The sequence below is a fragment of the Stigmatopora argus genome, chromosome 14 (assembly GCF_051989625.1).
Source record: "Stigmatopora argus isolate UIUO_Sarg chromosome 14, RoL_Sarg_1.0, whole genome shotgun sequence".
Taxonomy (NCBI): Eukaryota; Metazoa; Chordata; class Actinopteri; order Syngnathiformes; family Syngnathidae; genus Stigmatopora; species Stigmatopora argus.
Genome location: NC_135400.1, coordinates 5,940,033 through 5,963,877, shown reverse-complemented (window position 1 = coordinate 5,963,877; position 23,845 = coordinate 5,940,033). Strand labels below are relative to the sequence as shown.

General features: G+C 39.9%; 4 protein-coding genes across 5 annotated transcripts; all 4 read left to right on the top strand.

The window, feature by feature from the left end:
- The first annotated feature begins 1,151 nt into the window (after positions 1 to 1,151).
- On the top strand, positions 1,152 to 3,109 carry LOC144088785 (mitochondrial ribosome and complex I assembly factor AltMIEF1-like). Of its 2 annotated transcripts, none has more exons than XM_077619444.1 (2): positions 1,152 to 1,303; positions 2,868 to 3,109. In XM_077619444.1, the coding sequence occupies exon 2, from the start codon at positions 2,897 to 2,899 to the stop codon at positions 3,107 to 3,109; it is 213 nt and encodes a 70-aa protein (XP_077475570.1). In that variant the 5' UTR covers positions 1,152 to 1,303; positions 2,868 to 2,896. The 2 variants fall into 2 exon arrangements, with proteins under 2 accessions (XP_077475570.1, XP_077475571.1); XM_077619445.1 differs by having other exon boundaries at positions 1,286 to 1,434.
- Positions 3,110 to 4,124: 1,015 nt separating this feature from the next.
- Positions 4,125 to 6,532, top strand: mief1 (mitochondrial elongation factor 1). Its single transcript, XM_077619443.1, has 4 exons — positions 4,125 to 4,271; positions 4,361 to 4,541; positions 4,862 to 5,133; positions 5,217 to 6,532. Exons 1-4 carry the CDS (start codon positions 4,125 to 4,127, stop codon positions 6,054 to 6,056), a joined length of 1,440 nt encoding a protein of 479 aa, XP_077475569.1. The 3' UTR covers positions 6,057 to 6,532.
- A 6,609-nt stretch (positions 6,533 to 13,141) lies between these two features.
- Positions 13,142 to 20,493, top strand: LOC144089137 (uncharacterized). The gene is made up of 8 exons (XM_077620037.1): positions 13,142 to 13,162; positions 14,084 to 14,198; positions 14,269 to 14,343; positions 15,866 to 15,991; positions 16,077 to 16,157; positions 16,793 to 16,832; positions 17,739 to 17,793; positions 18,318 to 20,493. Exons 2-8 carry the CDS (start codon positions 14,196 to 14,198, stop codon positions 19,048 to 19,050), a joined length of 1,113 nt encoding a protein of 370 aa, XP_077476163.1. The 5' UTR covers positions 13,142 to 13,162; positions 14,084 to 14,195; the 3' UTR covers positions 19,051 to 20,493.
- A 182-nt stretch (positions 20,494 to 20,675) lies between these two features.
- Positions 20,676 to 23,726, top strand: atf4b (activating transcription factor 4b). Its single transcript, XM_077618238.1, has 3 exons — positions 20,676 to 20,871; positions 21,962 to 22,417; positions 22,506 to 23,726. The coding sequence occupies exons 2-3, from the start codon at positions 22,063 to 22,065 to the stop codon at positions 23,462 to 23,464; spliced, it is 1,314 nt and encodes a 437-aa protein (XP_077474364.1). The 5' UTR covers positions 20,676 to 20,871; positions 21,962 to 22,062; the 3' UTR covers positions 23,465 to 23,726.
- Positions 23,727 to 23,845: the final 119 nt, after the last annotated feature.

Below are 23,845 nucleotides of genomic sequence, written 5' to 3'. Positions count from 1 at the left end.
TCCTGATATCGGCTGAAAATTGTTTTTATCGTGATTACAATTGTCATATCGCCCAGGCCTAAGTGTATGCATTACAAGTTGATATAATATAAAATTGACAATTGTTTTTTGTCGTGATTACAATTTTTGTCATATTGCCCAGGCCTGTGAATGCATTACAAATTGATATAATCTAAAGTTGACAATTTAAAAGAGATAGCGAACTAATTAAACTATCCCTAGCCATAACTTCCCAGTTTGAAGTTAGCAAAAATAAATAAATAAATAAATAAGAGGCGAAATTCATGCATAAATCCAAATAAAGATTTTTTTAAATCTTCATAATTACGCCATGCACATACAAATAATGCTCACCATGTACATCATAAAGAGCCTCTTATAAAATATAGACAGTTCAACGTTGAATTGAGGTAGCTGTTTAATCAAATTATGTCCAATTATATTTGACAATTGGCCTTTCAAATGAATGGTGCCCGTCCTCGTTAAAAACTATGTATGTAACAAAGTCCCCAGAAGTCTCATCTCATCTCATTTTCTGAACCACTTTATCCTGATTAGGGTCATTGGGGGTGCTGGAGCCAATCCCAGCTGTTTCCGAGCCAGAGGCAGGGGACACCCTGAATTGGTAGCCAGCCGTTCACAGAGCACGAGGAGACGGACAACCATGCACACTCACACCCATACCTAGGGGCAATTTAGAGTGTCCAAACAGCCTACCATGCATGTTTTCGGAATGTGGGAGGAAACCAGAGTACCCGAAGGAAACCCACGCAGCCCTGGGGAGAACATGCAAACTCCACACAGGTGGACCGACCTGGACTTGAACCCAGGACCCCAGAGCTGTGAGGCCAACGCGCTAAACACCCTGTCCCCAGAAGTAAGTTCCTATCGGGGTGTCGCAACTCTCTTTCTACATATCTTTGTGGTTGTCCTTTGAGCCTCGTGAGTGAATTCAACAGCTGGAGTTTGTGAGCGCATGCGCAGTAGCTCTCCACGGTGTGTTAAAACCATTTGCTTTTGGCTGTTTAGCGTGAAGAGTGAATAACTTAAAGTGCAATGGCGATTGTGGTTGTCTTTGTCCACAGCAAGCTCGCTTCTGGAGCAGCTTTAGAAACTAGCACAACAAACTACGTACACTAAGGCAACATTTTATCACACGCCCCCTGTGATTTTTCCCCCCGTAGAAATAACTCACCCGGAAATAAAACGCCCATTTGTTTCCGGTTGTGACTTTAGTAGCTTGACCCCTGCCATTGGGGAGGACTAGTGATCTTTCTGAAAATCCTCAGTTTGTTTTTAACACGTAAGTGCTCGGCGTTTGTTTGACGTGTGTCGTATTTGCCATTTTATATATTATCACCCGCCGTGTCTTGTGCGAGTATTACGTGTAGGTCAGCGCTTGGCTAACGTCAGTGGGTGTGATAAGGCTAACAAGTAAGTCAAAAGAGTGACTTTCCTTGCAGTCAGCCATTTTCTCTTGTCAAAACAACATATCATGCTATATATGCCTGGCTGATGTTGCAATTTTTCACGACATTGATCGGAATCTGGATAGGTGAACACATAAATGCTTAATTTGCGGGGTTGCTAATGTTAGCTTCAGACACTGACTAGGTGCAGGAAACTCATCTTGATAGTAGCAACGCGTGTCAGACTACCTGCAAATCTCTCATGGTGTGCTTCTTTTCTTGAACGTGTGGCCTATTTAACATATCACACTAGAAGTTATTTTAATGTGTTGTCAAAAAAACAATCAGTTTACGAGTAGAGATCTTGTAGTATTCAAGGTCTGCCTCTCAAGCTTGAATGAAATGGGGTCCACAATTGATATTATTGCTAACACCTGCAATGTTTTATGAACGTCTAAAGCCAGGGTTGAATTGTTTTAGAAATGTAAATAAGTAGAATGCCACTTAAGTTTAAAATATGATTCTGTTTTAAATATAATTTATCATTATGCTACTCTGGTTTGTGGACTGAGAACGTTTTCTTGGTAATATTCGCTGCTGTTATAAAAAGGTAAAACAAAACAACCAAACATTTCCATTGTGACCTAAGACTAAGAACCGGGTGACCTTAATTAGAGATGCAGCAATTAATGGCTGCTCATTAAACCATGTAAATTGATGCTCCAACAAAATACACAATGCCATTTTCAATACTACATAAATTAAAAAAAGAATTCTTTTTCAATGAACTCTTTCAGTCAGGGCGGCCCAGTGGATCAGTGGTTAGCGCGTCGACCTCACAGGTTCAAATCCTGGTCGCTCCACCTGTGTGGAGTTTGCATGTCCTCCCCAGCCTGCGTGGGCTTTCTCTGGGAATTCTGTTTTCCTCCCACATTCCAAAGACATGCATGGTAGGCTGATTGGACACTCTACATTGCCCTTAGGTATGAGTGTGAGCGTGAATGGTTGTTTGTTTCCTTGTGCCTTGCGATTTGGTGGCCACCAATTCAGGGTGTCTTCCGCCTCTGGCCCGAAGTCTGCTGGGATAGGCTCCAGCACCCCTTAGTAAGGATAAAGCTTTTCAGAAAATGAAATGAGAATTCTTTCAGTGACATTGACGATGATAGTTGTCCAAATCATGTGGCTCTTCAAAAACTAACTAGTAGATGTCCAATCCATTTGAACTTGGGCAGAAAGAACATTTGTTCATTCACTGCAAACCTGCTGATTTGAAATGGATTAGACATTTAACAATGCAAAAATATCCTCAATTTCTTTCAAGAGCAGCACAAAATCAAATTTATCACATCGGGACACATACTGACTATAAAGTTACATTATTTCAATATAGAACCCTACAACCCTACTTTTTGGGTAAGGAGGTCACTCCATAATGCTGTTTTTTTATTTTATTTTTAGGGTGCCGCCCCCTCCAAGTGTGATCCCTCATGGGCGGCTGGTCTAGCAGTGCTGTGCTGGAGCTGTACCGGGCGCTGCTCCGTGCAGGGCGTCACCTTCAGTACACTGACCGCAACTACTATCGGCGCACTGTGGCACGTGAGTTTCGGCGCTGCAAAACTCTGACTACACCAGAAGACAAGGAGGAAGCGCTGAAGAGGGGCCAGTTCTTCCTCAGTAGCCGATTGGGTGGGCTAATGTAGGGGAATTTTAAGGGGGTAAAGGTCATCTGGAAATTCTCCCCAGGTATGTTTTTATTTATTTATTACGGTCAGTTATTTGTAAAACCTAAGCATATTTTCTTATGATTCCAGCTTTGTTTATATTAACTCATTGGCTGCCATTGTTTGCACTAGACATCCAATCTAATTTGAATAGCTAATTATTTTTTTGGCAGAGAAAAGAACAGAATTAATAGTGTTCCAAAAAAGAATAATTAAACCTGTATTTCACAGGTGTCAAATTGATTCCAGAAAGAGCCAAGTAGGTTCAGGTTTTCGTTCCAACCCACCAATCTGTTGCTTACAACTGTAATCAGCTGAAAATTCATTGGTTGAAATGTCTGCGCAGTACTGGTTGGAACAAAAACCAGGACCCCCTTGGCCCTTTGTGGAATTGGTTTGAAACCCCTGTTCTATGCTACCTAATACAAGTAGCAATGCTGTCGTCTAAAAATGTCTCAAACCTTGCCCCATTTAAACACAATTTAATAAATTCCAAAAATTGGCTGCCTTTGACAGTGCGAGACAGCAATCTAATTTGACGATAAGGAGCGAATGAACATATATTCAAACATGAGCATTCACAGCATTTCCTCCCATTTTAAATGAATTGGAAGACTATCATTTTCAATGGGAGGGAAAATTAAAAAAGACAGTAAATATGACTAGCAAGGAAAAAAACAATGACATTGATTTGGCTACCTCAATATGTATCAGTTTAATATTGCACCGCATGCCACCACTTTTTGAATAACCCAAATAATTTAAAAAAATCAGTGTGCCATTTCTGAAGAGAGATGCTTCTATTTAGAGTTTACCAGGCATATCTATAAGCAATATTAGGAATATGAACAAGAGATGCTAAGCGGCATGTTTATTATTATTATTAAACAATATTTTGTGTTCTGAGATATCGCTTTACAAGGTGGTTGTTGGCGTATATAGTCAATTACACAACATTAAATTGTGCACATTTTTTCCTCATTTCAGCCACAGTATGGCCGGAGTGAATGGGGACCGTAAAGGGAAAAAAGATGACAATGGCATCGGCACAGCCATCGACTTCGTGCTTTCCAATGCTAAACTTGTTTTGGGAGTCGGTGGAGCAGCCATGCTTGGCATTGCAACGCTTGCCGTCAAAAGAGTACACATTTTGCTATTATATTTCTATATTGGTTCCATTGTGTGTAAGGCTTCAGATTTAATGTGAAACTCTTTCTTTTTGCTGCTCAGATGTACGATCGTGCAATCAGTGCTCCAACCAGTCCCACCAAGTCAGAGGAGAAAGGGAAACAAAGCTGGGAAGAACCCGCCTGGCTGGGTTCATCACCTCGGGTTCTAAACCACAACATGAAGGCCACTATTAGCAGGTCACTTCAATCCCTGCCCACTGCCTCAAATTCCTTCGAACCAGGTGTGTACAACAAACTTGTCTTAGTATGTTTGTTCTCCAAACTGTTGTGAATTTTTGTCAACCAGGCTCTATTTCTGTATCTGGTACCAGTCATCCAATTCGGAGGATTCTTTCCATATTTTCACAGTGGGTGTACTTGCTAGAGTCAGCCAGATAGAGGTGTTAGATTAGAAATGGTCTTTTGCAATAACTTCCTCATTGTTTTGGATATGCAGCCAACTTGCGTCATAGTGCGTTTTGTAGTGCAATACCATTCAAATGACATTTCAACCACCTGAGTTCTTTTGCGCTTCTTATTTAGCCACTCTATTTTCTCCCAGACTATCTGCGGAGAACTGTGGGTCGAGCTGCAATGAAAGGAAGCAACCCGACTCAGTCCGACCTGCTCCGCGCTCGGATGCGTCTCTCCCTGCAGCAGCGTCTGTGGGATTTCTACCAGAATAATGTGGACATTCCCACTCAGGAGCAAGCTTTGGCCAGGAGGGCTGCATTGGACATCTGTGCTGAATTGCGAGTATTTCTCCATGCAAAACTTCCAGACATGCCCCTCCGTGAGATGTACCTGAGCGGTAGCCTCTACGATGACTTGCAGGTGAGATGCAAGGTTTTTTTGTCTGTCTTTCACATTGGTCCGCCCCAATTTTTTTATTTAAATGGAACTCCTCCATCCCCAAGGTGGTGACGGCGGACCACGCCCAGCTCATGGTGCCCCTAATTCTGGAGAAGAACCTGTGGTCGTTCATTCCTGGCGAGGAAACAATCATGAATGTTCCAGGTTTCTGGCTCGTCCGCAGAGAAAATTTAGAATATTTCCCACGGAACAACAGCTACTGGGACCGATGCATGGTGGGAGGTTACCTCTCCCCTAAATCAGTCCTGGAGGTGTTTGATAAACTTGTGGGCACCATCAACTGGCCTGCTATTGGCAGCGTCCTGGACTATGTGATTCGTCCCGTGGTCCCCTCCGAAACACTGACCCTGGAGGTACAATACGAGACGGACCGAAAGCTATACGTGGACTTTTTGCCATTGCTCGTGATGGAAGACGGTACTTCTCTTATAGCCAAACCGCATCGGCTTGCGGCTGAGCGCCACCAAAACTTGTGGAGGCAGAGCTTCCGAGTGGCTGAGACTGCGCGGGTAAGGGCTTTGGATCAAGAAGATGGAGGCTACCGATGCGCTTGCCTCAAAGTAGCTAAGGCTGTATGCAAGCTTAACCCTGCCCTCAACCGGCTTAATGCCAGCCAGCTCACCAACGCGATCTTGCTGCTAAGTGAAAAACAAGGTGTTTGGACCCATGAGGTACTGGCTGATAACTTTCTACAGCTGCTTAAGGAACTTGTGGGTTACCTAGAGGCGGGCCAACTGCCTTGTGCCCTTAACCCCAAAGTTAACTTGTTCTGTGAATTGACTGAGCAAGAAGTGGATGAGCTAGGCTACACTCTCTATTGTGCGCTTTCAGAACCAGAGTCACTTTTGGTGACTGCAGCGACACGACTTCCGGATCCTTCTTAAAATTCGGGACATGTGTGTCACTCACTCAGTAGCTCTTCAGGCAATGATGGCCCGCAGGCTTTCTGGTGTCAGGAGAAATGCGAAAATATTTCCCCGACTTCTGAGAAAATTGGCATTCACTCGGTGTAGAGATCACTTGTTTCTCGTGTGTTAAACTGAATATATTTTTAATCACAGATGCCAATGTCTAAACCCCAAATACAAAGGTGTTTCGCAGTGTTGCGATTGTATTAATGAAGTTGGTGTATGTTTCACACATCGTCTTGGAAAAGGTAATCATTGTAAAACACACTCTGCATCAGGCTGTGGCGCTTTTAAACTGATTGGACTGTTTTAGGTTATCAGACAGGTCTCGTGCATTTTACGCTAGCTATAGTAATGGAGATTAAGGATCTGTGACGTCGTGTCAGGACAAAATGCAAATTTGATTGTCTGTATGTCAACATATAAAAGCTAATAAATCGCTGATGAACTGATTTCGCCAAAGCCTCAAGGTTCCTTTAGAGTAAAACTAGTTCTGAATGTCATACTAAAAATTAGACAATCTTTTTGAACAATACTTCCTGAGCGTGGCAGCCTCTTCAAAAACAAATTCACAATGTGTCTGAATTAATGTAAAAACAGCCGTGTCTTGCCAGTAAGCGAGTAAGATAATTTTGCATTGTGGATCTGAAAATGTCAGCCCCCAACCACTTACTACGTTTGACATCATTGCGCTACTTTGCCATGAGCAGAAACCATTCCCTCGTGACTGCCCGTGCTTATATACAAAGCCGCCGTTTGTTTCACTCTTATGAAGAACCACCTTATTTTCCACTTCCACATTAGCTTATTGGTGCCTGCATGTATCTTTTCACTAATTTATCATGTAGGATAAAATTCATCTTCTGGGTAAGGGTTCCAAGGTCACAGTTTGTCAAAGCCAGTCTTCTGAATTTTTTTCTTTTTTCATGTTAATCAGAACTTTTTTAATCACGGGCATTATTTTCAATGTATAGGTTTTTTTTCTTTACCCAGCTGCTAAGGCTGAAAGATAAATTGATTTTACATTGAAATTGTGAAATTAGACATTGCAATTTTAAAAACGGCAAAAATTTGTTTTTTGGCAGATCCTGGGTCTGTTGAGGTAAGCAATTTGCTTTCAGAAACACAAGAAAAAATTGTATAATATCAAATTTATCACAATATATAGTATACATTTCTCACATGATGTGACTTTCTCTGTCATTGGTCAGGCGTCATTCGCTTTTCGATGATATAACGTCATTCATTTTCAACACAACTTATTCTTGTCAGATTTACAGGGTGCTGGAGCCTATCCAGTCCTATCCCAAGGTAAAAGGCGCACTATACACCCAAGACTGGTCGCCAGTCAGACGTAGGGAACACGGGGAGAGATAACCATTTCCACGTTAAATCATATTGCCACAGAGTGGGAATCGATCCCACGCTGTCGACACCAAAGTCAGATGAAAGAACCCCTCTCAACATATTCAATTATATACGGCACCAATAAATATAACTCATTCAGTGCCATTGACAGACATAAATTAATTTCAACTAGGCTGGCAATAGACTTCTAATCCAATTTGATGTCCTGTCATCGCCAATGCCAGCCAATGAATTAAAAGCACTAGTTAACATTTGATAATACTTGCATTATTAGTCAGACGTGTTTTGAAAGAAAGCTTTAATTCCATGCCACATTTACTTTAAAGAGTCAGTTGACAAAAATTGTGAATTGAATTGAAGTGTCATGAAAAATTGCAATTAAAATTTTCTGAAATCAGTCAGCCCTACCTGCTGTCATCTTGCAGTGTTAAAAATGTCATAATTGCGACAATACTATTGTCAATGAGTTGCTCATCTGTGTTGAACATGTTCAAAGTTAAAGCCTAATGAACTTACAGTCCAAGTTTATCCCAGCTCACGGGGTGAGTAACAACTGTCACCTGACTAATAAATACATTGTGGTTTAAGTACTTTATTCCAAAACTTGAGACTAGTGCATGATTCTGATTTTGCCATCACGTGTAGCCTTAGGAAAAATGTGTACAGCACGTGTATGGTGGCATTTAGTTCCATGACACTATTTACAATATATGATAATGGGGGAAAATGTTTTTCTGTTGCACTTTTGTAACAAAAAGATTACGTACTAGCAATGACTCAATAGTTATCTATCATGAAGTGCTTTGTTTTGGACTTACTAAGTCTTTCTGTGGACATCTTCCTTTGTCAACCGAGGTATGTTGGGAAAAAAAGTACTTAGAGAGTATACTGGACTATATTTTGTTTGAAAAAGAAAAACCAAAACAAAGTACAGTAGATTTCTACCTCTAGTTTGTATGGTTCACGCTATTCATATGCTGTGTTGCATGCTGTGCTTTATCCCCAGCTTTATTTCTTTTTTTAGTACGGCTCTCTCTTGAGTACTGCGTTGCTATGGACATACAAAATAAATGAGATATATATGGATTCTTAAAATGCTTTGTTGTGTTGATCTCTTTCAATAAAAATGCATATTCCGTTTGAAACGATTAAACGTAGTATTAGTCTTTACCAGCCAGTACCGTATAGGCCCGTATATAAGATGAACCTGATTATAAGACGACCCCCTCTTTTTCAAAACCCAAGTTTGAAAAAGACTTTTTTTGAACACTAAATTCAATTTTTTTATACAGAAGATAATTACAGTACATCTGAAACAAATGATTAGAACAATATATTTCAGAGAAAAAAACATGTTTTTGCCTCATTCAAATCATGCAAAAACCTATCACATTTTAATAACTGAACATTTAAATATGTAAACTAAAGTGCAATACCATTTGGCTTCTGTTTTTTTAAAAATGTAAATTAACCAATCTGCTGTGATAAAACAAAATTGTAATAACTGCATTAACCATCAGTGTTCAGCATAAGATACCTGGCGCCATCTAGCGTTGTGAATGGGTATAATGTCTAGACCCTGAATTTAACACAATTGACAACTTTTAAGTCTTCTTTCAATGCAAAAAAACATGCTATATTTGGGCCAATATGATGCTTGAATGGACAACTGCATAGTAAATATTTCACTGTAAATTACTATGGCTGACTTGATAGTACTAACCTTTTGGACTCTATCGATACACAAAAGTACTTGATGCTCCATCTTGTTTTTTATTATAAACTAAGTGCCATTGATGTTGATGACTTAAACTATAATGAAACTATTTAAATTTAATTATCGCGCATAGACACCCAAGCCATTTGATTAGGGAGGGCAGTAGTGAATTAATGTTTGTTCAGTTGCCCTCCAACTTAAAATACATTGAATGTCCAGTGCCATTAATGGCAGCCAATGAGTTATGATAAAGATACCTAGGGAAATACTACCCAAAAAATAAATCCACCATTACTATTGCCAGCTTCATTTATTTTGGCATGAATGTCTAAACAACTATAAGAAGTACTAGTCTAAAGTAAAATTTAAGCCCTTAATAACAAATACTGACCTTGGAGAAAATCCCCCAAAGTATTGAAAACCATATTTGAGGACATGATTGGACATTGATTATCACTAATGATTGTGAATGGATTCAGAAGATATTTGTTTATTATTGAACTATCAAAATGGGTTGATAATGATTTTAATATCGTGACAGCAGTAGATTACCATTTAAACATAGAACAGGTTGTTGTTCATTCTGAAACCAGAGCAAACCTGAAACAGTTCTTTGCCAACTCCATTGGCTTGTTTCCCAAATTCATTAATGCCATTTCACAAAACCTCAACATTATAAGGATTGCCCGGTGGATGAGTGGTTAGTGCGTCGGCCTCGCAGTTCTAGGATCCCCGGATTGAATCCAGGTCACTCCACCTGTGTGGTGTTTGCATCTTCTACCTGGTCCTGTGTGGGTTTTCTCTGGGTTTCCCCCCCCCCCCCCCCAACATGCATTTTAGGCTGATTGGCCACTCTAAATTGCCCCTAGGTATGAGTGTGAGCGTGAATGGTTAGTGTCCAATCAGCCTACCATGCATGTTTTTGGAATGTGGGAGGAAACCGGAGAACCCGTAGAAAAGCCACGCAGGCCGAGGGAGAACATGCAAACTCCACACAGGTGAACTGACCTGGACTTGAACCCAGGACCCCAGAGCTGTGAGGCTGACATGCTAACCACTTGGGACATCTGGTTTGAACCTCTATTACATAAACTTATTCAAGAATTTTAATTTAGCCACATTCGACCCATATCGTCATGTCAATGACACTTACAATTCATTCAAAAAACATTCCATTATGCTTATTGTTTTCTATACAAGTAGTATCGAAACCTATAATCAGCATGTAATAGAGATAGTGTGAGTTATCAAATTGAGGAATCTAGTTAAACAAAGGAGTTATACAAGAGCTTAGATACTCAGTGACCGTGTCTTCACTGATGAACTCAGACAGGCTACCTCTCCCATAACGGATGAATGGTCAGTACCATTTTGAACATGCGTGCTCGACTTCTTTGAATTGTAGCGATGATGAAGCCCTAGAGCAAGGATGTCAGACTCGAATTGGTTCGCGGGCCCCTTTAACGTCAACTTGATTTCACGTGGGCCAGACCATTGTAGATATAATATTTAGATTTTGTTTTTTGTATAAATGGATTAAAAGAACTGGATTAAAAGCCCTGAATATTCAGTTTTTTATAGATCTAAAACAATGTTTATTTTAGCTTTTTAAAATATATTTTTAGATTTTACAAAATGATTTTTGAACTAAAAAAGAAAAAAAATGATTAAAAAATTACAATTATTGATTTATAAGGGGGGGAAATCAGGAAATTTAATATACATCTATACTCTTCATTTTAATTTGATCCTAAAACACAAAGTCGGCACTCATGATTTACTTTCCCGGGCCACACAAAATGACGCGGCGGGCCAGATTTGGCCCCCGGGCTGCCACTTTGACACATGTGCCCTAGAGAGAGAGCAGGTCAAACATTTTGCGGGAAACCTTTTCATAAATTTAAACAGGAAAGAACCTTAGTGTAGCTGTTTACAGCCTTTCAAATGGCATTGACTGTAGAAACGATGGTTCTTGCCAATCCCAGGGAATTTAGTCACCAGCTACTTTAAATGGCAGGGCATCACCACAGTGTTAAATCTATGCCACAGCCCACAAAGGGTTAAGGAAAAATGGGATTCAACCTAGTACGGCAAGATGTACCTAATAAAGTGGCCGGCGAGTGTAAATGGACAAACTAAACCTGCACTAAATCTAAATCTTGATAAGTGTTGTTCACACAGAATCAATTGGGCTGGATTTCCCCTAAAATTTACACATTTCTACAGTTTGTTGGCAGTTTGTTGCATAATGTTACACACAATCCAGTTAAACTGGATTTACATGGCATGGTCCAAGTGGCACTACTTCTATATGAGTCATACTAGGGTAAATAAAGAGAAAAAAACATTTCATGAGACAAACAACCATTCAAGCTCACACTGATATCTAGGGGCAATTTAGAGTGTTCAACCAGCCTACCCTGGATGTTTTTGGGAGGAAACCGAAATACCCCGAGAAAACCCATGCAAGCTCAGGGAGAACATGCAAACTCCACACAGTGAGGACCAATCTCGGATGGAACCCAGAGGTTGGAGGAGCCAGTGTCAAACAGCACAGTAAAGTCCTGAGGTGGTGAACTAATACTGATGGACCCAAAGTACTGGACCTATAGACACAAAATAAATTCAGAATAATGCCAATCTTGAGTTTTTACAAAAGTCATAGTAGCCCTTTGAATTTTTGGCATGTCAAACATGAAGACAGAAAAGTACTAAATCTGTGGGTGTGCTTCATTACTTTTTGTAGCTGTTGTAGGCTGCAAAAAAATGACAAAACTATTTCCCCTAAAATGAATACTATATATATATATATATATATATATATATATATATATATATATATATATATATATATATACATACACACACATATATACATATATATATATAGTATTCATTTTAGGGGAAATAGTTTTGTCATTCTTTTGCATCTAACAATATGAGAATACTCTGAATTCTGAAGTGTGTAACTTAACATGAGAAGGAAATGTTTGTGTTTTATTTTAAGGTTCATTTCCTTGGACCAATGCCAAGTTATCTTTCTGTCAGGATTTATTTCATACTATTATACATTTGCTTGCAACGAAAACTACACTTTGCTTAACTATTTAACTTCCTTTGTTCATCATTATTAGTATCATACTTGCTTGCAACGAAGTAAATGCTTTGCTCATGATAAACTTAGTAAGTCTAAATAAAAGAGGAGCCAGAATGGACTGGACTCCTAAAGTTTGCCTTTTGCTAATAAAGTTTACTCCTGGAAGTCTAAACAAAGAGCTGACTTTCTGTGTTAGGATCAAATTAAAATGAAGAGGACCAGATGTATATTAAATTTCCTGATTTTCCCTTTTTAAAATCAATAATTGTAATTTTTTAATCATTTTTTCTGTGTTTTTAGTTCAAAAATCATTTTGTAAAATCTAAAAATATATTTTAAAAAAGCTAAAATAAACATTGTTTCAGATCTATAAAAAAAAACTGAATATTCAGGGCTTTTAATCCAGTTCTTTTAATCCATTTATTAAAAAAAATCTAAATATTATATCTAAAATGGTCCGGCCCACGTGAAATCAAGTTGACCTTAAAGCGGCCCGCGAACCAACCCGAGTCTGACACCCCTGGTTTAAGGTAAGGGAATTGGGCATGGTTTAAGTGGAACCTAACAAAAACATAATTGAAATTTTAAAATAACAATTATTTTTTACAATAAAGTTGTAATTAAATATAAGGTAGGGCATAAGCAACCACTATTTACTGCTGAATGTGAACAAGACATTCCTCACCCTGTCTGGCTTTGATCAATATTCTGAAAGATAATAATATTGCGGTTGGAATGTTGAAATTCAAGTCCTTTAGTCTCAACTGTTTTTGTGTTTATCAACATCTGTTGCAGAGATCCACCCACCCATGACGTGGGAGGTAAAAATAATTTAGACAAAATAAAAGGGACGAAAACCCAATAGCGCATTCGGGTTTCCAGCGTGAAAGCTACTGAGAGGTATGTAATTTTTTTGTGTGTTTAAGGAACATAAATTAAGATGCCATCTATTTAAAATGTGTGCACACATCTGTATATTTCCTTTGTGCGAAAGTCCAATTGCACATTAAAAAGCTAAATGGTGTCAAAACTTAAAGTTCAACTGTTGTTTCAATAATAAAAAAAACACGCTAGATCTTAGATGTAAACCTTGGTCTTAATTTATACAGCTTAGTTTTTTAATGATCAAAAGTTTACTGGATTCATAAATTATCACAATCTCACTTTGTTTCCATCTATTTTATGAAAATGTGTAAATTCAGAGTGATAAACTATGTTTGGGCTATCTTTGGTTTTCCAGCAGCATCATAATGAATGAAACTATAGTGTTTAATTGTGACTGTTATCATTGAGGATTCATGACAAAATAATTGCACGTTTACATGTGAAGACATTAATAAGATGATCCATAGCTCCAGGCAAAATAAAATATTTTCAAAATGATATTTTGAAAAACCATCATAAAAACAAGAGTCTTTCCTAATGATATGTTATGAAGTGTTTGCTCAGTAAAAATGTCAAAGAATGGTGAAGAAAAAAAACGTTGAAAAGTATGTGCTGCTGACAAAATTACGCAATCGTCTTGGAATTCTTTGAAAATACTTCCATCATGCGACTGTGAATGACGCAAAAAAATTAGTTGAAGATCGCAGGTATTAAAAACATACAACACATTAAAATGAAATCAAAAGATTCATCATAATGCAAATAATGACTCGTAAACAAATAGCATAGCTAAGTAGCAATATTATTCTCCATATTTTCAACCTCAGTCTCAGTCTGCAGAAGCTCTTACTCGTTAATACATCTTATAATATCATCACACAGTATCCCTGACATCGAGTCCAGGCATCCATTTTTAACACCACTGGTCCTCTTCAGGGTCACAGGGTGCTGGAGCCTAACGCTGTTGGTTTCAGCAAAACGTGGAATACACCCTAAACTGGGCGCCAGTCAGTCATAGACTTCAACCACCCCAGGAAGCTGCATAGGAATGGTATAGAATGCAGTTTTGTCAACTTTGTTCACTTTGCATTTCAGTTTAATAACTTTTCTTTTTGCTCCAGGCTCCATTAATGAATGAAGGTCCCCCCCTCCCCCCACCCCGAAGGACAAAAAGTTCACTTCAGCGCAACTCAGAGGTGAGTCACAGACTGTATTTAAATTGTACGTACTATAAATGGTACAGAGCCTGTATCGTTTGCAAAATAAATCAATTCGTGCACAAAATTTGATTTTTTTTTTTTACCCATAAAGAGCTATTATTTATTTCATTGGCTGCTATGAACGGTACCAGATGTCCAATCCATTTTGATTGGGCAGAGGCGAATTAACGAACGTTTATGCTGTGCATATTCACCTTTCACTGCCATTGACAGTGTTAGATGTCCAATATCTTTTGAATGTGAGTCTGAATGGATTGAAATGAAATCTCTATTGGATGAAAAAAGTTAAATACTATAGAAAAAAAATGTTACATGGGCTGTAACTTGTATTTCTGTTTGTATTGATTTTGACGAAATTAATTTATTTTTTATTAACATTGTATTAATATATGAATTTATTTATAATTATATAAAAATAATATTTAAGTACAATGATGATGAATAATCATAAATATAACAATAACTGGATATCTCTTTTTGTGACCACAAATGCCACCTGCTCTATAAATGATAAAGAATTTTGAATAGTTGTCCACTACACATGAAAGGGTTTTTTATGTTCCACCCAGTAAACAAGTTACAAAACTCTTTATGAATATAAGGTTACTAAATAATGCAGTAAAGTAGACACAAATACATGTACTGATGAAACTGAGGAAAAGTTCCACCTCCCTTCTATGTTACGTAAAACTTCTTCATTTATCAGTCACATCTATTCTTCAGTTGACGCCTTCACAATAGATGTCAAGTAACAGGTAAAATTCTGATGGGAAAAAAACGTCAGGAAATAACTCATCTTTTGTCAGAATGCTCTATTGTTGAGTTTCAGTCAACTGCAACAAGTTATGTTAAGATCAACCTCATTTTTTTCCGACACATCTGACGTCCTTCAACAGAATTGTTTTTATGTTCAGGGTGGATAATCTGATGATCTTTGTTGTTATGCAGTACAGCAGACAGATGGGAATATGGAATATTCATAAATTCACTGAAAGGATGTGCTGGAAAATTGTAAGGAAAAAAACTAGCGCAGTGGTTCTCAAAAGATTTTTGTCCGGAAGTCTCCCTTTAAAAAAAAAACGGCCAACAATTTTATGTGTAAAGTGGCTAATGCAATGATGAAAGCAGGGGTCCGTCAAAAGCTATAGTGAATCCTGCTGGAGCCTATCCCACCTAACCAGGGCACCAGGCGGGGGACACCCTGAATTGGTGGGCAGCCAATCCAAAGAGACGGCCAACCAATCTCATAATCATACTTAAGGTCAATTTAGAGTGTTCAACTGCATTTTTGGGGATTTGGGAGGAAATCGGAGTACCCGGAGAAAACCCACGCAAGCCCTGGGCCTGGGAGAACATGCAATCTGCACACAGTGCGGACCGTATGACCAGTGCATTATCAGTACCAATACTAGTATAAGTAACCGTTCTATATTACAAATGACTATACTAAAAATACCATACATTAAAGACATACATGGTTTTCTTTTTATTCCCACAGATAAGAAGAGAGACCCCAGCAATGATTGGCGTTACTCCTCTTTCTTCTTCTCAAGGGGATCCCCTCTACATTGATCTGGATGCGGAGCCGTTCTACTTGGAAGTTCTTCCAGCAAGAAATGACATGGTGATAAAAATGTGCACATGTACAAACACATGCACTGGCACTCACATACCCGTCTAAATATATGTGGGTGATTTAACACTGACAGGCTCAGGAGGCCTCAAGACGCCAGACCGGAATGGATGACCAACATTTACATAGGTCGTGGGACTCCATTGAAAGTGAACAGGTACGATTAATGCAAAGTTCACAGAATGCATGTAGGCCGATAGTAAAGCAAGAGGTTTTTTTTCTCCCTTTTCCTCCAAGATTTTAATTTCAACTCTAAAATCCCTGTGCATGCATGAACATAGCAAATTAATGGTAAAAAGTCAACACACAAAACAACCCAATATGGCTTCCTATTTAACTCATTCACACTCCCATTGACACTGAATCAATTTGAATAAAGATGGTTGAATTGAATAAGCATGTAGAAAAAAAACCTTTAGTTTTATTGGAGGCCACTACCAAAGTGCATTAGCAATTATTAGGGTTGGGCAATTTAATTAATTCAATAAAAACATATTTTTTAATTATTATTACACATTTATATGCAAACCAACAAAGAAAAAAGGTATAGGCCTTTTTCAGGCTCACTTAATGTGTACTACTAGTATGTACGACTATTTTTATACTTTTGTTAATTGTATACTATATACTGTATGCAATAATATATAATAAGGTAAATAATTAGTATTTGCCTTTTATGTGAGTTGGTGTGCCCCACTCATTTTAAAATATAAAACCACCACTCCATCTTATTCATACATTTTCTACACTCAATTAAAAAAGTGTTTTTATTCAATTCTTTCTCCCCCACAGGATACGCAGAAACTTGTTAAGTGGCTGCGACACATTTCAGGTATGTATACAGTGAAATTCCTATGGATACAATCCATAAACATTTTTTTTATATGTATCCAATGAGGCAGGGGCTAATTAGCATGTCTGAGATCGAGGGTTCAATCCCCGGTGTGGGGTCTCATGTTCTCCCTATGCCAGCGTGGATTTTCTCTGGGTACTCCAGTTTCCTCCCACGTGCCAAAAACATGACGCTGATTGACCACTCCAAATTGTTATTAGATATGAGTGTGACCATGAATTGTTGTCCATCTCCTTGTCCCCCGCAATTGGCTGGCAACCAATTCAGTGATGCCTCGCCTACATAGTTGGTTGGGATAGGCTCTAGAGCCCCTGTGACCCTTGTGAGGATAAGGGGAAAGTAAAATGAATGAATGAACGAACATATCTAATGACCAGGATATGAATTATTTGGGATTTATCTAGTTGTTTAACTGCTTGTATGATGATTACTTAAAACAGTTTTAAAATGGGCCGACCCGGCGGATGAGTGGTTAGCGCGTCTGCCTCACAATGGGGGACCTGGGTTCAAATCCATGTCGGTCCACCTGTGTGGAGTTTGCATGTTCTCCCGGGCCTGCGTGGGTTTTTTCCGGGTACTCCAGTTTCCTCCCACATTCCAAAGACATGCATGGTAGGCTGATTGAACACTCTAAATGGCTCCTATAGGTATGAATGTGAGTGTGAATGGTCTCCTTGTGCCCTGCGATTGGCTGGCCACCAATTCAGGGTGTCCCTCGCCTTTGGCCAGAAGTCAGTTGGGATAGACTCCAGCAGCTCCCGGGACCCTAGTAAGGATAAACGAGTTCAGAAAATGAGATGAGATGAGATTTTTAAAATGTACAGCAATACAAACAGTCTAACTATGTAAAGGATCTAATTTATCAATTTGCTCAATTTTTTACAGAAGCGGCTCATGTCAGTCCATCTTTGTACGGACTCAGCGTTGAGGAAGAGAAAAGGTAATCACAGGACTTGTTCTGATCAATCAATATTAGAGAACAGGGGGGGGCACCTTGGGTCACCTTAGATTTTTTAAACACAATTACTGGCCTGGTCATAGGTAAATTATTGTATATTGGGAGAAAAGGTAATTACCTTAAATGACTCTAAGTGCCTTAAAATGTTTTAAATCTCATCAATTTATACTATAATAAATGTACAATTTTGAATGAACTTAGTAACAAATATAAAATTATCTACGTACTCTTAGTTTTTGTGCACTTTGATTTCCTGATTTTTTTGTGTCACTTATGTGAATGAATTAGGTCAAACATGTATAAGTGGAGATCCATTTTGGCATGTAAAATTTGAAATATTTTTGCCGTTGAAAATGAATGGGGCTTTTTTTGTCGCCACGGTTACACGATTTTGTTCAACAAACAAACACATTTTACTGTACAGTAGATATAAAATGAAGCAATACTTTGCTTATTCGTGATTTACGAACACCATCTGAAATATTTCTGTCTTTTACCCATTTCAGGGTTTTTCTGCAAAAAAATGTTATTGCGAAAGTGGCTCTTCGGGTTTTCCATTCCCGGATGATGGCGCGCAGTCAACGCCTGCAAGACTCCATAAGAAATCTCCGCTCCATGGTGGAACTTTTGGAGAAAGATAAAAAGAAGATGAAAAGCATCGAGATTGCTGGTGGGACCACGGGTGCACTAGGAGGGGTCACTGCATTGGTGGGGGTAGCGTTAGCACCTGTCACAATGGGTTGCTCGTTGGTCATGACAGCAGTTGGTGTTGGAATGGGCGTAGCCGCAGGGGGAATGGGTGCACGTGTTTCTAAATCAAACAAGAAGCTTGGAGACCGACAAATTCTTGAGAAGATTGTCTGCGATTACCTCTATGATTTGGCTGATATTGAACTGTGCTTGAAAATGATCATTTCTCAGTCAAATGAGTTGCAAAAGCATGATCTAGAGAAGTTACAGCTGGCTGGAATGCTTCCCTGCGATTTGACAGTGGCACAGAAGTTGCGGTCAATAATGCATCATGTTAAAAACGTGAATAGAAGTGAGCTGTCTTCGGTGAGGCTGCTTAATGAGTTCGCTAAAGAAAGTGATGAGTATTATAAAGAAAAGGGCAGTAAGAAAACATTGAGGAAGTCAACAAAGAGTAGGTTCGCAAGCAGAATTCATTTTCTTGCTCGAAATCTCCAGGAAGACCTTGACTATTTGCATTTAGTATGGAAATACCTTGGAGAGTACTAGTCTTTAAAACAGGGGTCGGGAACCTTTTTGATGGAAAGAGCCATAAACAGTTCATATTTTTTAAATGTTAATCCTTGAGAGCCATGCTCCGAATTTAAAAGTCAACATACATGAAAATGTGTGCCTTTTTTAGTCACTTCACCACTTTTAAAGTACAAAAAGTTTCTGAATTCTTTTGACAACATTGTTATGTTGTTGCTAAACAATGAGTATCAATGAGAAAATCCATGCAAAAAAGTGTAATGAAAAAAAAATGATTATAAGGCGCTGGGGTAGTGTCAATGCCATAATACCAACGTAACGCTCCTATTCCTGCGCTTTCTCACCAGCAGTTTCCATAGTTTACCTCACAGGTTAGTGGAGAGCCATATGCACCCATCAAAAGAGCCATATGTGGCTCCCGAGCCATAGGTTCCCTACCCCTGCTTTAAAACAAATAATAAACGGACTCGGACTGGTCTGGTGTATGTGAGGTGTGGATCACTGTCCTAAACTGTGAAAAGAGAAAAATCTTGGACAAACCCATGACGACTTAAGCAATAACGTTAAAAAGCCCCCATAAGTTCTGACCTAACTATTCAGTGCGGTAACAACCCTGCTTAAGTTGATCAAGTTTTGTCATTTGTATAACTAAACTCATGGTGACCTGGCGGATGAGTGGTTAGCGGTTAGCGTGTCAGCCTCACAGCTCTGGGGTCCTGGGTTCAAATCCAGGTTGGTCCACCTGTGTGGAGTTTGCATGTCCTCCCCTGGGCCTGTGTGGGTTTCCTCTGGGTATACCGGTTTCCTCCTACATTGCAAAAACAAGCATTGTAGGCTGATTGGACACACTAAATCAGCGGTCCCCAACCTTTTTCTCACCGCGGACCAGTAAAGCTCTTTCTATTTTCTCGTGATCCGGCTAAAGGACAGGGCGACAATTTAAGACAAAATTATGTGGGGTCGGTGCACGAACGACACCCACGACGGCAAAAAAAAGTCCCAAGCATAATAGCAATTATTTATTATTATTATTATAACAACTTTTCTCATTTCAAGTAGGAGAGCCAGATTGAAAACGTTAATACTTTTTACTCGGACGGAACCGGTCCACGGACTGGTGGTTGGGGACCACTGTTCTAAATTGTCCCTAGGTATGGGTGTGAGTGTGCATGGTTGTCCGTCTCCTTGTGCCCTGCGATTGGCTGGCCACCGATTCAGGGTGTCCCCTGCCTCTGGCCCACAGTCTGCAGGGACAGGCTCCAGCACCCCTGCGACCCTAATGAGGATAAAGCGGTTCAGAAATGAATGAATAAGTGAATATAACTAAACTCCCATATGGTTTATTTCTTTTTCATAATCTAAGACATTATCATGTCTCGAAATGCAAGAGAATGTATAAAATGTGTAAATCTGATGTTAATATGAAAAAAATAATAAATGTTATATACACAGCAAATATTTTATTTTTGTGTACGTGTTTCCCTGTGTATGTTAAATTGTGTAACATAGTTCATATTCAAGTTTTACTTTACTACCATAACTCCGCAACAAGTTATGAACACCATTAGGCATTATAGTCCTTAGCGGAGTGATCCCCAACACACGTATTGCGGAAGGATACAGGGCGGAAAAGTGTCGCGCTGCAGCCATTCACTCAATGCGTCTATACGCCATTTTGTCTAGCAAACAGCCGACAGTTAAGCAGCATTCTGACATTCCCGGACATCGGCCTATTTTTGCCGAAATGGCAGTCTGAAAGTGTGCAGCGATTCAGCAGCAGCCAGCAAAACAGTGCATCCAGCCAGTGCACTGAATTACTTCAAATTCAGCGAAAATGCCGTAAGTATTTTTAAAAAGAAATCTAGATACCGTGTGTTCAACCTAGCTTGACTGCCCTTCCGGGCAAGGTCGTGGTAATATAGACTGTAGTACAGCTATAATAAACACTCTTATTTAGTGTGAGAATTCTTGATATGAATATCGTTACAAATTAAAAAATAAACGGATTCATAATGGCTGACGCAACATCAGACATTGGGAAGCAATGGTTTGATATTATTTACCACTTGGCTTCAGCACAATTAGCTGTAGTTCTTATTAGCCACAGTTTGGAAATTTTATTCTTTTTGTTATAAATATATACGTGTATATTTTTGCCTACGTGAATGTCGAATAAGATATTTTCTTCGTGTTAAAATGGCGGCTTTGTGTGGGTGGGGGAGGGGAATTCTCTGTCCCTATGTTGCCGATGTGTGACGTCCAAATTAAGATCACGCGTGATTTTCAGCTATTTCGCCCGCAGCGTAGGTGGGAGCGTAATGAGGAAAATGTCCACGATAAAACTTAAAACGGCGTACCAAAATTCTCGTCATATTTGCCAAAAATAATAGTTAGGCATGGACTCCTTAACTCCTAATCACTTATTTCCAAACAAGATTTTAAAATCAATATAAGGAAAATAAGGTCAGTATTTTCCCCCCACATGCGATTGTCTCATTTATTAAGCTGTTATTTTTCTGTTTCCGTCTTAAACAGGTCATGAGTTTTACACTTGACACGTCCTGACCTTCATGATTTCCAACATTAACATCTAATTCTTGTACTTTAAAACGGGAAATGAAAGATGAAAGCAACAAAGGGCAAATCCTAGTACTTCGTTTACCAGCATGAACTGATGGATTAAAGTTTGAAAAAACCTGCATTCTTATACTTTAAAGTGGCGTATGAAAGCAAAAAATGTCAAAATCTTTATTTTGATTGTGAAGAAAGAGCATGGACTGATAGTTTGAAGTTAACTGCCGCCCTCTAGTGGCAGAGCGCGAGAAGAGCTCAACTCCCCCAAACTATTTGACCTAGCGATGAGTTATACATGAAATTATCACTCAAGGCAAAATGTATTTTTACCCAAATGCAACCTCTCTTTTTCCAGGTTCCACGTGGAAACCCTCAGCACTGCTGCACGCGACAGCAAAGATTTTGGCACCCTCCGAATACTGTCACGCACTCCTTTTGTGACCAACAACAGCCACTATGACCATGATGATGACAAACTCACTGTTTGGCCTGGAAGACATGGAGGCCCTTCTATGGGAGCCTTCCTTTCCCATGGCTGATGCTGCGGGCTCCGTTTCAGTTCACCCTAATCAAGAGGACCATCGCGAAGGAGGACGGACCTCGATGGATGGAGCCGCGGCACCACTGTCACCATTCAGCTCCTCATTTGTTTCTTCCTCCTCCTCTCCCCCTCCTTTCTATTCACCCCCTCACTCACCACAGAACGTCCTCCAGGGGAAAACTGGAACCTCATCCCACCCACTCCCGTTCCCCTTTTTGGTCCGATCTGGGCAGTCGAGAGAGAGCGAACTGGTCTCGACTGACAGCAAAGGTAGTCGTCTTGATATGTTCTAACCTGCTTGTTTGTGTGACTCCTGTCTTAGCGCCACATTTCTAATTTTGCCCATGTTACCCCTCAGATGACATGTTTGGGACCTTGGACTGGATGGCTGAAAGGGTGGACCTGAGTGACCTCGACCTGGAATCTCTGATAGGCGATTGCAGTCCTAATGAAGAGTCTTCCAGTGATCCAAATGACATCCTGGCCTCCCTCGATTTCCCCAACGAGCTCGACACGCTCCCCATCGCTTCTCTGTCGAGTCTTGCTCCTCCATCGGATATTCCCCACCCCCCTTCATTTGCTACTGATCCAGACATCTCGGTAAAACCGGAATCATCCCACAGCGACGCAGGCGATGTTCCCTCCCCTGCTGCCTCCATCCCAGAACCCGAAGAGGAGATGGAGATAAAATGGGAATCCACCTCTGACCTCCCAAGCCCTTGCTCCCCCCCGTGCGACAACACTCCCTCCTCTTCCCCCGCATACACCCTGGACCTAGGTAGTGAGGTGGATGTTCCTATGAATGAGGTGAAGCCAGAAGCTACCGTGGTCCCCCAGGTCCAAAGAATTGTGCTTTCTCTTTCACCAACGCGAATTGTCCTTCTGCTTGCTCCTAAAGATGACGTTATGGTCACCGGTGCCGTATCCACGCGGTCCATTGTTAGCCATTCTTCTTCCCCAGCAAAGTCCTCCAGGGCCCGACCATACCCCGATCCCAAACAAAAAGAAACTCCACCCTCCCCCACTCTTCAAGTAAAGTCTTCCCCCGCAAATGAAAGAGAAACCCCGAAGGCGCCAAGGAACCGAAAATTTAAGAAAATGGAGCAGAATAAGACGGCGGCCACTCGTTACCGGCAGAAAAAAAGGGCAGAGCAGGACGCCCTGCTGACTGAGCACTCCGTGCTGGAGAGGAAGAACGTGGCGCTACAGGAGAAGGCCGAATCTATGGCGAGAGAGATCGAGTACCTTAAAGAGCTCATGGAAGAAGTCCGCGTAGCAAAATTGAAAAGTGGACAGGATGTGGAATCGTGTGTTTGAGAAATCATACGCTCATTGTTTTTTTGTCTCTTGCTAAATTAATATTTTATGTGATCAACGCACATTCTGTATTCCACATATAGCACATACTGAGTATCTCCTAACATTTATTGTTCTAATGTATTCCAAGAGTAGCTCCTGGTAAATTCTGCTACATATTCAGTTTTGATTGTTTCTCTGGGCCTCAGTTTCTTTATAGTTGGTCCTTTTTAAAATGTGTATTCCTAAATAAAACCACATGTATTATGACTAAAGATGCCAATTAAGTAGTACTTGATTTTTGGGAGTCACACCCACTAGATTTGCACATACCATGGAAACAAGTACATTTTTGGCAAGTGTGGTCATATAATGGCCTATACAAAGCCCAAATAATAAAAT